Raw genomic sequence first — 12,769 nt, 5'->3', positions numbered from 1 at the left:
TTTCTGGACTCAATTCTACCATAAATAAATTTCATATATGTTGTTGTAATAATTAATGCATTTTTCTCCACGTTCTGATTACGATATATAGCTTCTTTAGTACATAATGTATATTATTGGATAGTGCTATTTTCATTTTTTGTTTTCCCTTAAAAAAAATTAATAAGTAATTGTTGAATGTTGAAAATTGAAAATAGTAGTACTACAAACTCACGTTTCCGGGGAAGAGCAACACCATACTTTTTTTCAACTCAATCATGATGAAACATATTATTGTATTGCACGCAAATCAATGATTTATGCCCCTATCTGTTCAAGTAGTGTTCCACTGTAGTTCGTAGTTGATGCTTTAAATATACAAATTAAGTCGATGATAAGAATTTAAATATTGAATAATATATTATTTTAAAAATTATTGAAATAATAATCGATTTTTTTATTTTAAAAATCTAAAAAATTTTAAGAATAATCAATCGCTAAATTTTTAAAAATCGATTTAACGACTAGTTGATTACAAAAATTTTAATCTATGATTAACAGGTAGTGATTGATTTTTAATTAATGCTATCAAATTAAATTCAATTTAAATAAATCGCTAATAAAATCTACTGTTGAAATCGATTTCAAAATAGCGATTCACTTTTTAGTTGCTAAATTGATCGTTAAATTTTTTTTAACAATTGATTTAGAGACTAATTTTTTTTATTTGTTATTAAAAAAATTAATTGATTATTTGATCGTTAAAATCTGTTACTATTTCAAAAAATTTTATTATAATATATTTTTATCAAAAAGACAACAAGACACGCTTAGGACATCAACGAATAATATTTTTCATAAAATATATTCCTTTTTCCCAATAATATTTTAAATTTAACATTTTAACAACACTTAGCTTGTGATTTAAAATTTGGATTATTTTGCATGAACAGTATCCATTTGGGCATGCCATGCATTATTGAGTGTGGGCTTGTCTCAAATGCTGATCCAATTAATATTAGTATTCCTAAGCATTTATTAATGGTGACGCTAAATAAATGAAATACAAGTCGACCAGAGAGCACAGGAACCTCGCCTAGATTTTAAATGAAAAGCAAAATGTGGCGGTGTCAGTGAGTGAGAGTTTGACACGTGTCCTTCCAAACTATTTTGGTCAAAGTTGTTCCATTCCAGTTTCCAATTACTCATAATCTCCATGCAAATCATATTATTACTCTCATTATTATAAGTCTGCGTGATTTGACACTTACTCTTCACACCTGTCCCCAACACGTGTCCATTCCACGTCTTCCGGCATCCCACCGCCGCTTACCTCGCCGGGATCTTCCCCTCTCTCGCCACCACCTCTCCCGCCTCCGCCTTCAAATTCAATCATTGTGTTTCCAAATACTATTAATTTATCTTCTCTTAGCTTCTACTAGATCTCCATATATTTATATATTATTATTATTATATATTCCCTATGCTTTAGTTTTTTTTTATTTTAATTTTTCCGTCTGCTTTTACCTTTCTATTTTTGATGATATATTGCTAATTCAAGAAAGGGCAACTAAAAAATTATGCACTTTTAATTCCTGCTAATCATATATGAAGCAATCAATTAAATTAAATTATTAAACAGTCAATTAACTGCTATGCATCCAAGAGTTAAATAAACTAAATTAAATAGTCTACATGCTGTGAAACATGCTGTAGCTGATGATCGATATTGATAATAAAAAAATCTGAACAGAGTTTTCTTCACTATTAGCAAATATTATTTTTTCATGGAATTAATTAAAAAAATTTAATGTATAATTTTTTGGAGTTTTGTTTAAAATAATAAATACCTTTAAATTTAAAAACTTAACTTCTTTAATTTTTTTAATTGTTGTTGTCATATTGAAAACACTACTTGCTGTCATTAGCTAAATTCATTTAAATATTGGCATGAGTACAATAATCTTCAATTTTAAATATTTTTAAGTTTTGCTATTTTTTAATTATTATATGAGGAAACACAAGTCAAGCATGCATTGGAGTGGCGGATAATATAATATATAAAAATATTATTTATATCCTAAAATTAATTATTATAATTAATTTAATATATATTTTATATTTTATACTGATAATTAATTTTAGTAATTAATTTTAATATATAATTAGTATATATATTAATTACACTGGTTTAGTGGTTTGTTTAAGTAAACCCCGCTAAATCGGGTTACAAATCTAAGAAAAGCACAAACAGACATGCAAACCGACACAGCAATAATAGAAACATTTTGATTAAAAAAAAATAGAAAAGCGATTAGGACATAAACATCATCATCACTATATCCTAACAAGAACAATAAACAAAGCATACAATTAAGAAAATTTAAATACAATATCACCAATAATGATGAATAATGATATTAATAAAATAAAAGTTTAGAAAATGTTACAAGTAATAAATATATCAACACCAAACAAAGGATCCGATCCCTGGTTTGTCTACCTTCAATTCCTAGCTAGATAATCAACCTTGCTTTTCGGTCGATGAAAATTCACTAATAATAATAATAATCTGAAACAACATTATTATCATCACAAAACTGAGTGACATCCAAAACATCTGGGATTTGAAATCTCAACATGTTGTCACTACTACTCTCATCCTCGGTGCTGCTGCTACCATTGATGTTCGAATTCAACGTTGTGGGGCTTGAATGGAAGGTTGTTGAAGCTTCTGACAATGATGAAGGACCCACTAGAAGATTATTATTATCAGAACTATAATAATCATAGCTCGATAATTGAGGGACGATATAATCTTCTTCTGTTAAGGAACTTAAATCAATTCCATTGAACGGGTATGCGTTCACATTGTTATTATTGTTTGGTTCAATGAAACGTGGCAATGAGACACAAGTCACCGGCTCTTGATGAGTTTGAACAAAGTGTTGTTCTTGTTCTGTTTGGTTCTGGATCTGGTTCTGGTTCTGAATTTGAGGGTTATCATAATGATTATTATGATAAGAAGTGAAGTCAAGGCTTTCATCATGTTGTTGAGAAGAGATGATAGAGGAAGCTAACTTGAGAAGCTGCGGGTTCACCATAGGGTGCATGGTAAGGAGCCTTTGGATGTTGATTGGTGAAGAATTATTATTATCTCCATAGAGAGAAGAGCTTAGAATGGAAGTGAGATCCAAGAGATCAAGTCTTGGACTGTGTGTCACAGGATCAATTCCCATTCTCAGAAGCCTCTTCCTTATGTGAGTGTTCCAGTAATTCTTTATTTCATTATCCGTTCTTCCTGGTAGCCGAGAAGCAATCGCAGACCACCTACAATAATAATCGTTATTATCACTCATGAAGTACAGTTAACTTCACGTGAAGTTGATATATAATTAAAAATCGTTAATTATTATTACTTGTTGCCAAGAATGCTATGTAGTTGAATGATTGTCTCTTCCTCTTCAAATGAGAACCGACCACGCTTGATATCTGGCCGGAGATAGTTTGTCCACCGTAGACGGCAACTCTTTCCACATCTTTGCAACCCTATAAAATATGTTATTATTAGTTGTGTAACAAAATAATTAAATTAAAGAGGAGAATTATATTACATACCAGCATTCTTTGGGAGAGTCCTCCAGTTTCCATATCCATGTTTTTGAATATAATCAATAAGTTTTTGATCCTCCTCGGGAGTCCATGGCCCTTTCTTGAGGCCATTTTTGTCACAACAAGGTGCTCTTCCCATGATGAGAAAAGATAAAAGAAGTTATTAATTACAAGATAACAGGGTCCGTAATAATGGAACGTATAGTATATAGTTGGGTTGTGTATAAATAGGAACAAAGCCTAGGAAGAAACAAAACCAAGTCAAAGGGATTCGGTGCCGGCCTCCGTTATCCCAAATGGCTACGTGTCTCTTATAATTAAATTAAAATCTTTGGATCATATCACTGGGATTGTTGGATTATTACGTATCTATGTTTTGATATTAAATTTTGCATTTACTAATTTGTACGTATGTATGTGTTATTTTAATTATCATTTTCCGGGGAGTGTGAACTCTCTATACCTTTATGGATTCATACAAGCTGTAATCGACATGGAAATGCCACGTGCCCCCTCTATGTATTAATATCGATGTGTTACTGGGACTCCACGGCGTTGATAATCATTTTCTTCTTTTAATTTATATATATGCATTATTATTGCATGGGCCTCTTCCCTTTTCTTTATTAATTTCTTGCTTTTGCCTCAAACTTTTCATTTTATCTTGCATGGCTTGCTAGCTAGCTCAGATCTGAAGTGCACTTTATATAGATACGTTTATTCAATAATATTGTAATTTCCTAAAAACGAAAATTTAGTCTGGCATCTGTTCTATTATTATCTCATGATCAAGCTAAGTACTTTAGTGATATATGCAGCCATGAAGGTATGAAATATGTGTATAATAAATGCAAAGAAGATTGGGATGAGCATTTAATACACCGAACCAATAATAGAGATCGGTGTATTGTCGAAGCATGAAAATTTATACGCACATTTATTATGTATGATGGGAATATTATATATATATTAGTGTGATATTTATTTATTTGATACAAGAGTTTTTTTATTTCAAAAAAAAATAATAATTAGGAGACAAGAGTCTTGACTCATCTCTTTAATTATCTTTCTAGATATTTTTAAATAAAAAATTATTTTTACTTTTTAATGTTTACAAAAATAATATATATTAAAATTTTTATTTGTTTAAATATTAAATAATAATTAAAAAATGATTTAATACTCTCCAACGTTACGGATAAAGTTACTCTTTTTTAGCATAGTTTGATCCTATATATATGTATCCCTTGAAATTTACAAGCGTGTGACATATATTAAAAGAAGAAGTATAGGGAGTAGTTAATGGAGTATCTGTACTATAACGAGAGTATAGAGATATTCGATTCAGTAGGATATTAGATGTTTATTATTTCTGATACTCGGATGTTTATTCGGGATAGTATGAGTATATTGTATATGAGAAATTAATATTTTATTTTAAATATTTATTTTTTAACTTATATTAAACCAAATAAATAATCTATTATACACATTGTACAAATATTTCATTAACTTCCCAGGAGATTCATATTAAAAAGGGACATATATATATGGTAGCTAGTTAAATCACATGCTAACCTTTGTGAGACTTAGGCTGTATATAGTACCTTAGAGCATCTAACACTTGGTAACAAGTAATTGGTCACTAAGCAAGGAAAACTTTGTCTCGTAATACAAAGGTACTATTATTATTGGCAGCTATACAAACAATTTACAAGTCAACAATGTAATACTCACTCTCAACGTATATTGTTGATTAATGAAAGCAGTGTATATAGCTAGAAAACGAAAGCAGAAGAAATATGTGAGATTATTATTGATTCATAGAAAATTGAGCACGAGAGAAGGGATTCAATAATTAAATTAAGGTTCCAACTCGTAAGAACCCCCCATTGTAGAGATGATTTAATTTTTAGTCCACGTTGAGACCGACATCTTAATTTTACTGGATGCTTTCTAACTCCTGTACCTTTCATCATTTTTTTGAAATTGTGGTTCACGGATTAGGAGACGGTTTTTTAGATTTTTAATATATATATATATATATATATATATATATATATATATATATATATATATATATATATATATATATATAACTTAACTTAACTTTAGAAATGCATTATTCCCCTACACTTGGTGTATTTTGATTTATGCTGGAAGCAAGAAATAGTCTATATTATATATAATATATAATTATAAGTGCTTGCTATGGTGCTTAAAAAGTATTGTCTAATTACTAAAATGAATAAAATAATTAATTCTAAATTTAAAAGTATAAAAATTAAAAATTTTAAATATTTTAAAATTATTATAAAAAATAATTTAGACAAAAATTAAACACCAAACAAAAGCACCATAGAATTGTCTATAATTATATTATGTTCTAAGGTTCTACAACTTGGAGAGAGTTATCCAATTCCCGAACATATTGACATGATGGATGGTGGGGAGACTTTTATCTCTAATATATTGTCATTAGGGAAAATTTTCCATTTCTTGAATTATGAGGTCCATTTTTCTAATTGACAGTTTCCTCCCATTTTTCTAAGTGAATAACGGAGATAATCAGAAGCTAGAAGAACTATCAGGTCAATTCAATTCAATTCAAGAAGTAAGAATAACTAAAGGGTTTAATTAATATCTAATTTAAAGATATATGCTAAAATTACTATTAATATATTTTTTTATTTTTCACGTTAATATAAATATATAACAAATAAGTAATTCAAAAGGGAGTCATTCAGATAAAGACGTCTAAAACGTCTTTTCTTAAAGATATTTTTTAATAATTAAAATTTAACACATATAATTAATTAAATTGTGTTATTTTTATTAAAATTAGGTCAAATAAATTAATTTAACCGAAAAAAATGGTAAATCAAATCTTAAACTGATCTAAATTAATATATTTTATAAAAAAGACTACAATACTCTTATTATAAAAAATAATTAAAATACTCCTATTATATATATTAATTTTAAAAATCCTAAATTCTAGTTATTTACTATATATATATATATATAAAAAAATAAGAATATTTTAATTATTTTCTATAATAAAAATATTATAGTTATTTTCTATAAAAAAATAAATTTAGATCGGTTCAAGATTTGATTGACCATCTTTTCGATCAAGTTAATTTATTAGGCTTAATTTTGACAAAAATAACACAGTTTAATCGATTATATATACTAAATTTTAATTACTAAAAAATATCTTTAAAAAAAACGTTTTAAATGTTTTTATCTGAGTGGCTCTCAATTTAAAATTTAAATTTATAATTTTTTTTCAATAGATAAATTTATTAATATATCTTTAAGAATCATATTAACTAAATCCTTAATGAATCTCAATTGCTATCAAGCAAGAATGATGAAAGAGTTTTGGAATTCTACTAACTGGAAAGTAAGCTCAGTTGAAGATCATTAATGAGAAGATTGCTTGGAAAATTCCAGAAACATACATATGTCGTTTTATAATGTTTGATCACTCCTCCACTCCATCTAAAAGTAAAGAGAACGTCATTGAGTTATCAAAGTTTATCTCATCGTTCATCATACGTTTCACAAACTGCCACGGAACCAAATATGACGATTATAATTTATATCTCATCTCCCTATATAGAAAAGGATCTTGTATTTTCATTTTTTATTTTTTCTTTTTAATTTGAAAGGGTATGACTCATTGCCTAGTGCCTACTACGGTGAAGCTGGCTTCTATGACCTACATTTACCTGAATTACTTCATAAGAAAAGAAAGACAAATTTTTAATTAAAAATAATGCAAAATTATTCTCTTGATTCCTTGGTAGTATTGGTTAGTTCATTATTATAATGGTCAAATGCATTCCAATTGGATGATGCTGATGCTTTTGTTTTTATCACTACTTTTGTATTCATTCATTGAAAACAAAAATGATAAGCTGTTAACTTACTATTGGTTAATGTGGAAATAATGTCTTAAAGGTTCTAACCCAACCTTTCCTAATATTACAAAAAGGTATAAAGTCAAACATTAATTTAATCATGTCTCGGGACTATACTGGATTTGTTTCCCTAATTCATATATTTACATTATTTCTCCTGGAAGATAGCCACCATTAATTTATTTTAACCTAACTCTAGTATTCTCTTGGCATGCTTGCTAGTTTTCCTCCTCTGGGCACACAAATTAAATAATAATACAACCATTATTGATGTTAAAAGTTAAACTAAAAATGTCTTAACCTTCTTTTTCTTTTCTTGTTTTTTTTTTTGGATAATTGAAACCAGACTTTATCTCATCTACAATTAAAACTAATTAATTAAAAAAAATATCACACGCTAGATAATGTTCCCTAGAGGCCACTGTGTCATGTGTCAGGTAACAAATTATTTTATAGCTTAGTGCCTGGATTATTGGCTAGATTTTGTCCCCCAAATAGAGAACGTTTTGTAGCACTACTACTTGAAATAATAATTATTTATTTCTCCCGTATATAGGTTTTTTTAGTTCCAACAAACTTTGATAATAAGTAGTAAGAACAGTAGTTGATGTTATTTAATTTGTTTAGAGGACACTTTCCTTAACATTTTTTAGCATTATTTACAGATACGAGATCCGAAGCTTACGCCACTAGAGAGGTAGGTAGCACTACTATGTTAACACGTACTTTTTTTAATTCCATCATCATCTTCTGTTAATTCCATTGGTAAGAACTGAGTCTGGTCCAAAAATGGATTGATGATAATACAAACATATATATAATTTAACAAAGATGAGCAAAGCTGATTTGCTGCTTGTGAAATAAAAATAATGGAGCTCGAGAACTCTCCTCAGTTTCCTGCATAAATCAGGGTTTATAAGAGTCTTCTTATCCTATGTATAAAAATAATGAAATAGGGGAAGAAATGGACCACATGTTTATATGTGAATATGAATTATGAATAATTAAATTACGCATATAGGGGACAAGTAAGTGCATGCAAGAAGAAATAGGGTGATTTCTTAAGTGGTAATCATATTAATCCGGAGACGAAATCTAATCGTGTCCATCTTGTATTGGTGCAATTTTAATAGACATCAATACTTGGTTGAACCAAAAAAGTATGATACATATTTATCATTTATTAATTGGATTGGATGTGCACATAAAGAGCCAACTAATCCCCACCTCTTTTGTCTACCTAGTTTCATTTAAGGGAGGCATTGTCATATACTACATGAGTTCATTTAAGGGATCATTTTTTTTCTCATAGGACTTGAACTCAGGTACAGCTTCTTGTGAGGCAGCAGATACTACCACTAGCTCCAAGCCTCGGCTGGGCCCATGGGTGCTTTAGAATTTGCGTAGTTTCCTCCTTTTTGGAACGTTATTTATTTGTTATTTTTGGTCTGAGTCTCACATGCCTCTACATGTCTACTGTTGATCATTTTGGTCCTGTACTGATAGAGTGATAGATTAGAACCTCAACTCCAAGCCCAGTAAATTATTACAAAAATAATATATTTCTTAATAAAAAAAAAGTGGTATAACAAAAAATGCAGCATGCAGGAATAATATATGCAACATGAATTCACATTATTTTTGGTAAAGTAAATAATATAGTATACAAAAATGGTTCACACTGGCACACACAGTGAAAACATACATGAAATACAGAGTAGGTACAAAGAAAAAGAAAAAAGAAAAAAGAATATCTAAAAAACATGATTTTTACTCTCTCCTCTATATGTATATTTCCAATGTGCATCAAAGTAAGCACCTACAAAAAATTGTTTTGTAACCAGTTACATGATGATAAAATGGGGGTTCAATTCATTTATGTGATTACGGTTAAGAATATGTTGGGTAATTAATTGAAATGGCAACTGTGTACACACTTGAGAGTTGAGAGGGAGGGGGGTTGTGGGAAAAGATTCTTTACAATGGGAAGATTAATAGAGTGAGAAAATGAGAGTTTAGCACCATTGAATTTGTAGTTTTTATTTTTTCACTTTATCAACCTCCTCATTTGGTGAGGAGAGATTGACCGGACGGAATTATAGCCAAATTAAAATAGTTGAAAATGAATAAATGATCAATCCACAACATCAAAGTGATGAAGTTGTAGAGTGAGAGATAATTTCCAGAATCTGATGATGTAAACAGCCGTTGGTGACAAGGACTCCCCCGAACGGAAATATAACCCGCCGACCAGCTTGATCTGCAGCAAGATCTATTTCACTCCCGCTCCAGTCAGTTATCTAACAAAGCATAGAAACTAAACTGTAATATACTAGACATAAGTACAATTATATATCAAGCAATTCACTAAACCCAATTAAATCATAACATTCAAACAACATAGGAAACGATACCTTTCCACCAGCTTCATGAACGCATATCATGCCAACAGCATGGTCCCAAGCCTACACAGGACCAAGAAGAATAAATAAAATTTCACTGAATAAATTAAGAACCAAATGATAGATTAAAAATTGATAGGCTACCTTTATAATGGTCTTCTCTTTTGCTCGGAGAATGAAAACAGATGCCCTACCTGAGGCCACCATCAAATACTTGCATAAACTGTGCATTGGTTCACAATAATGTCAACTCTCGCAGCACTTAGCTAGAATGCTCTAAGTTTTGCTAGAATTTATTAAAGTTGGAAACAAATATAGATCATATATTGGACCTTCCACAGCATGCTGCCAAAAGAAGAACTTGGTTGTCCCCCACATCATCGACATTGTTTGTTGCATTAAATGATGACGATAGTGGCAAAGATTCCCAAGTTTGGCTATCTGGAATACAGAAGTGTGCCTTCTGTACTAAGTTAGACCCATCCACAAAACATCTGGTCCAAACACTAGGTAATTTCGGCATACTATTCAACCTTTTTGTCCACGTTCCACAGCCTATGTGAGCAATCATTATAGTTCCTGATGGAGAAAGCATGTCTGCAACCTCCTCAAGTTCAGTTGGGGATTTCTTGGAAAAATCTTCCTGCCAGTTGGGGCAGCCCATAACACCAGCTACAATCTCTCCCTCAACCACAAGAGCCAAACCAACCTGTATGTTTAGTGTTTTTTTTATTTGGAATTCCCTCAGACTATGATGAAGATAGTGGCAAAGTTAGATAAACCTATGACATACTACAAAGAAAATAAATTCAACGCAAGTATACCTTATCTTCTGATATAGATACACCATTGTGTTATGAACTATACCATAGGCGGAATATACATTATAAGCACTATCACAAGCAAAGGTTTACATAGGAGATCTTGCAAACGGAAGCTTCAGGGAATTGTCTATATTGTATACTATCATATGAAAAAATTTCAGTGTCTATGGAGAGTTGGAGACTCAAATCAACCTTCATTGACACTTACCACATATAAGGCTTTGCCAGCTTTTACAAATCCACGTGTGCCATCAATTGGATCAAGCACCTATAATTATTCAATGGACTCAGAATAAGTTATGTGAGGAACATCACAATAAGATGTAACTCTATGAATTTCCAACATTAAAACTTAGTATATATAGATCCTAGGAATCCATATAGAAAACCGGGAACTCATCATCATTTAGTGATGTATAGATATGCAATGTGAACAACCATCTCATAGTATTTGATTGAATTGGTTAGACATACACACCCAATACGTAGCCGGTTCTGATCCAAATAAAAAAGCATCTTTGCCTCCTCTATCAATTGCTTCTAGCACATCATCTTGTGTCAATGGTTTGGAAGTGGGACTATCTATAGCGGTGATTGCATCAAGCACAGAACCTGCTAAGTTTCTTGATCGCAAGTAGGCAGAGTCCTCCTCAGCCACCAGAGGTATTGACGGGAACAGCTTGTTTAACTCTATGTTTGTAATAACACAAGATATATCACCAAGGTTTTCTGATTAATTTCTGATAAATGATTTCAAATGCAAGTGCTGCTCAGAAATACCAGGTTGGTTATATAAATATAACTGATATAGAGTGACTAATTCGCCTATCTCACTATACAAGAATCTATTAATGAATCGCATCGCATCTTCAGAGTTTTTCAGTGTGTTCCTCTCCACAATTATAGAGACGAGATAGACATGGAAATGGAATAATGTTAGTACCAAAACTGATGAGAGCCTGAACTCCGAAATCTGCGACGGTGACGGGAGTCTGGTCATTCTTTTGATGAACATTGGCGTCAGTTGAAAAGAGAGATGATTTCACCTGCAAAGTGCATGATACATGATATTTGGAATGCCTGAAGGAAAGGAAAAGAATATAATTGATGTATACATGGAGGCAGAGACGGCAAGCCCTCTGAACAACGTGGACAGCAGCCTCCAGGTGTTGGTAATACTTGGCATCTTGCTGCTCAAATGGGAGCTTGGCCCTAACCTAATGCAATGCAATCGAATGAAATGAGTGAAAGATACAGGGAAGAAGAGTGGAATATGGAAGAGACCTTACTTGGAAGCGTGGGGAGGTACCGTGGCGGTGGTCCAAGTATCGGTAGGCGGAGACGTGAGAGGCGGAACGCACCACCACCGGCACCATATCCATTACGCGATTACTATTGCTCACTCACTCTTCTCTGACGAGGAAACGGCGGCCACTATTGGGCCCACTTGGCCCATCTATTTTTATTGGGTTGGGCTTTTACTCTTTTTTATAATTGTGTTAAGTCTGATTCTTTAATCAGGTTGCATTAGGCAATCAATTCAATGATAATAAAATAAATTACGGGGATGGATCAGGTCACAACTCAGTAGTTAAATAAATATTAATATATTCGATTTTTGATGGACTCACCAAACGATTAAAAGGAGAATTTTCGGAAGAAATAGTCATAATAAAAAAATATATATATGTACCTATCATCTATTTTTTTTTATGATATATCTATCATCTATTCATGTAGGCGATAATGGAACGAAAGAAAATCTGTGGGTCCACAATCCACGACGCGACTAATTCTATACTGCCTATGAATTTTTATCTAAATTTTACTTAATTTAAATTTTGTAATAAATTTTAATTTTTAAAAATTATTTAGTCTTATATTTTTTAATTTAAATAATAATTTTTAACTATTTTTAATAAATAAACACAACTTTTTAAACACCATAACATTCATTCACGACTCTTCCAAAATATCTTCCGCAGAATGTACACAAAAGTTGCCTAGTTGGTAAATTTGAAGA

At 31.0% G+C, this 12,769-nt stretch overlaps 2 protein-coding genes across 3 annotated transcripts; both read right to left on the bottom strand.

Moving 5' to 3' along the window:
- Positions 1 to 2,361: 2,361 nt before the first annotated feature.
- LOC112714673 (transcription factor MYB102) lies at positions 2,362 to 4,018 on the bottom strand. The gene is made up of 3 exons (XM_025766313.2): positions 3,598 to 4,018; positions 3,399 to 3,528; positions 2,362 to 3,309 (listed from the first exon to the last, which is right to left on the bottom strand). The coding sequence occupies exons 1-3, from the start codon at positions 3,728 to 3,730 to the stop codon at positions 2,535 to 2,537; spliced, it is 1,038 nt and encodes a 345-aa protein (XP_025622098.1). The 5' UTR covers positions 3,731 to 4,018; the 3' UTR covers positions 2,362 to 2,534.
- Positions 4,019 to 8,667: 4,649 nt separating this feature from the next.
- Positions 8,668 to 12,355, bottom strand: LOC112714671 (putative 3'(2'),5'-bisphosphate nucleotidase, mitochondrial). Of its 2 annotated transcripts, XM_072204437.1 has the most exons (10): positions 12,036 to 12,348; positions 11,862 to 11,963; positions 11,690 to 11,792; positions 11,225 to 11,436; positions 10,955 to 11,014; positions 10,255 to 10,631; positions 10,067 to 10,145; positions 9,935 to 9,985; positions 9,705 to 9,820; positions 8,668 to 9,015 (listed from the first exon to the last, which is right to left on the bottom strand). In XM_072204437.1, the coding sequence occupies exons 1-10, from the start codon at positions 12,126 to 12,128 to the stop codon at positions 8,994 to 8,996; spliced, it is 1,215 nt and encodes a 404-aa protein (XP_072060538.1). In that variant the 5' UTR covers positions 12,129 to 12,348; the 3' UTR covers positions 8,668 to 8,993. The 2 variants fall into 2 exon arrangements, with proteins under 2 accessions (XP_072060538.1, XP_025622094.1); XM_025766309.3 differs by lacking the exon at positions 8,668 to 9,015 and having other exon boundaries at positions 9,405 to 9,820; positions 12,036 to 12,355.
- Between the last annotated feature and the right edge of the window lie 414 nt (positions 12,356 to 12,769).

Source organism: Arachis hypogaea, chromosome 10 (assembly GCF_003086295.3).
Source record: "Arachis hypogaea cultivar Tifrunner chromosome 10, arahy.Tifrunner.gnm2.J5K5, whole genome shotgun sequence".
Taxonomy (NCBI): Eukaryota; Viridiplantae; Streptophyta; class Magnoliopsida; order Fabales; family Fabaceae; genus Arachis; species Arachis hypogaea.
The sequence above is the reverse complement of the archived record's forward strand: the minus strand, read 5'-3'. Positions and strand labels throughout refer to the sequence as shown.

What these genes read in the sequence shown, in the direction of transcription:
- LOC112714673 (XM_025766313.2), bottom strand. Translation starts at nt 3,730, where the DNA reads ATGGGAAGAGCACCTTGTTGTGACAAAAATGGCCTCAAGAAAGGGCCA. An exon ending in GACTCTCCCAAAGAATGCTG is followed by an intron (nt 3,529 to 3,597) that starts GTATGTAATATA and finishes CATATTTTATAG; the next exon opens with GGTTGCAAAGATGTGGAAAG. An exon ending in CATAGCATTCTTGGCAACAA is followed by an intron (nt 3,310 to 3,398) that starts GTAATAATAATT and finishes TTATTATTGTAG; the next exon opens with GTGGTCTGCGATTGCTTCTC.
- LOC112714671 (XM_025766309.3), bottom strand. Translation starts at nt 12,128, where the DNA reads ATGGATATGGTGCCGGTGGTGGTGCGTTCCGCCTCTCACGTCTCCGCC. An exon ending in CAGAACCGGCTACGTATTGG is followed by an intron (nt 11,015 to 11,224) that starts GTGTGTATGTCT and finishes GAATAATTATAG; the next exon opens with GTGCTTGATCCAATTGATGG. An exon ending in AAGAGAAGACCATTATAAAG is followed by an intron (nt 9,986 to 10,066) that starts GTAGCCTATCAA and finishes GGTCCTGTGTAG; the next exon opens with GCTTGGGACCATGCTGTTGG.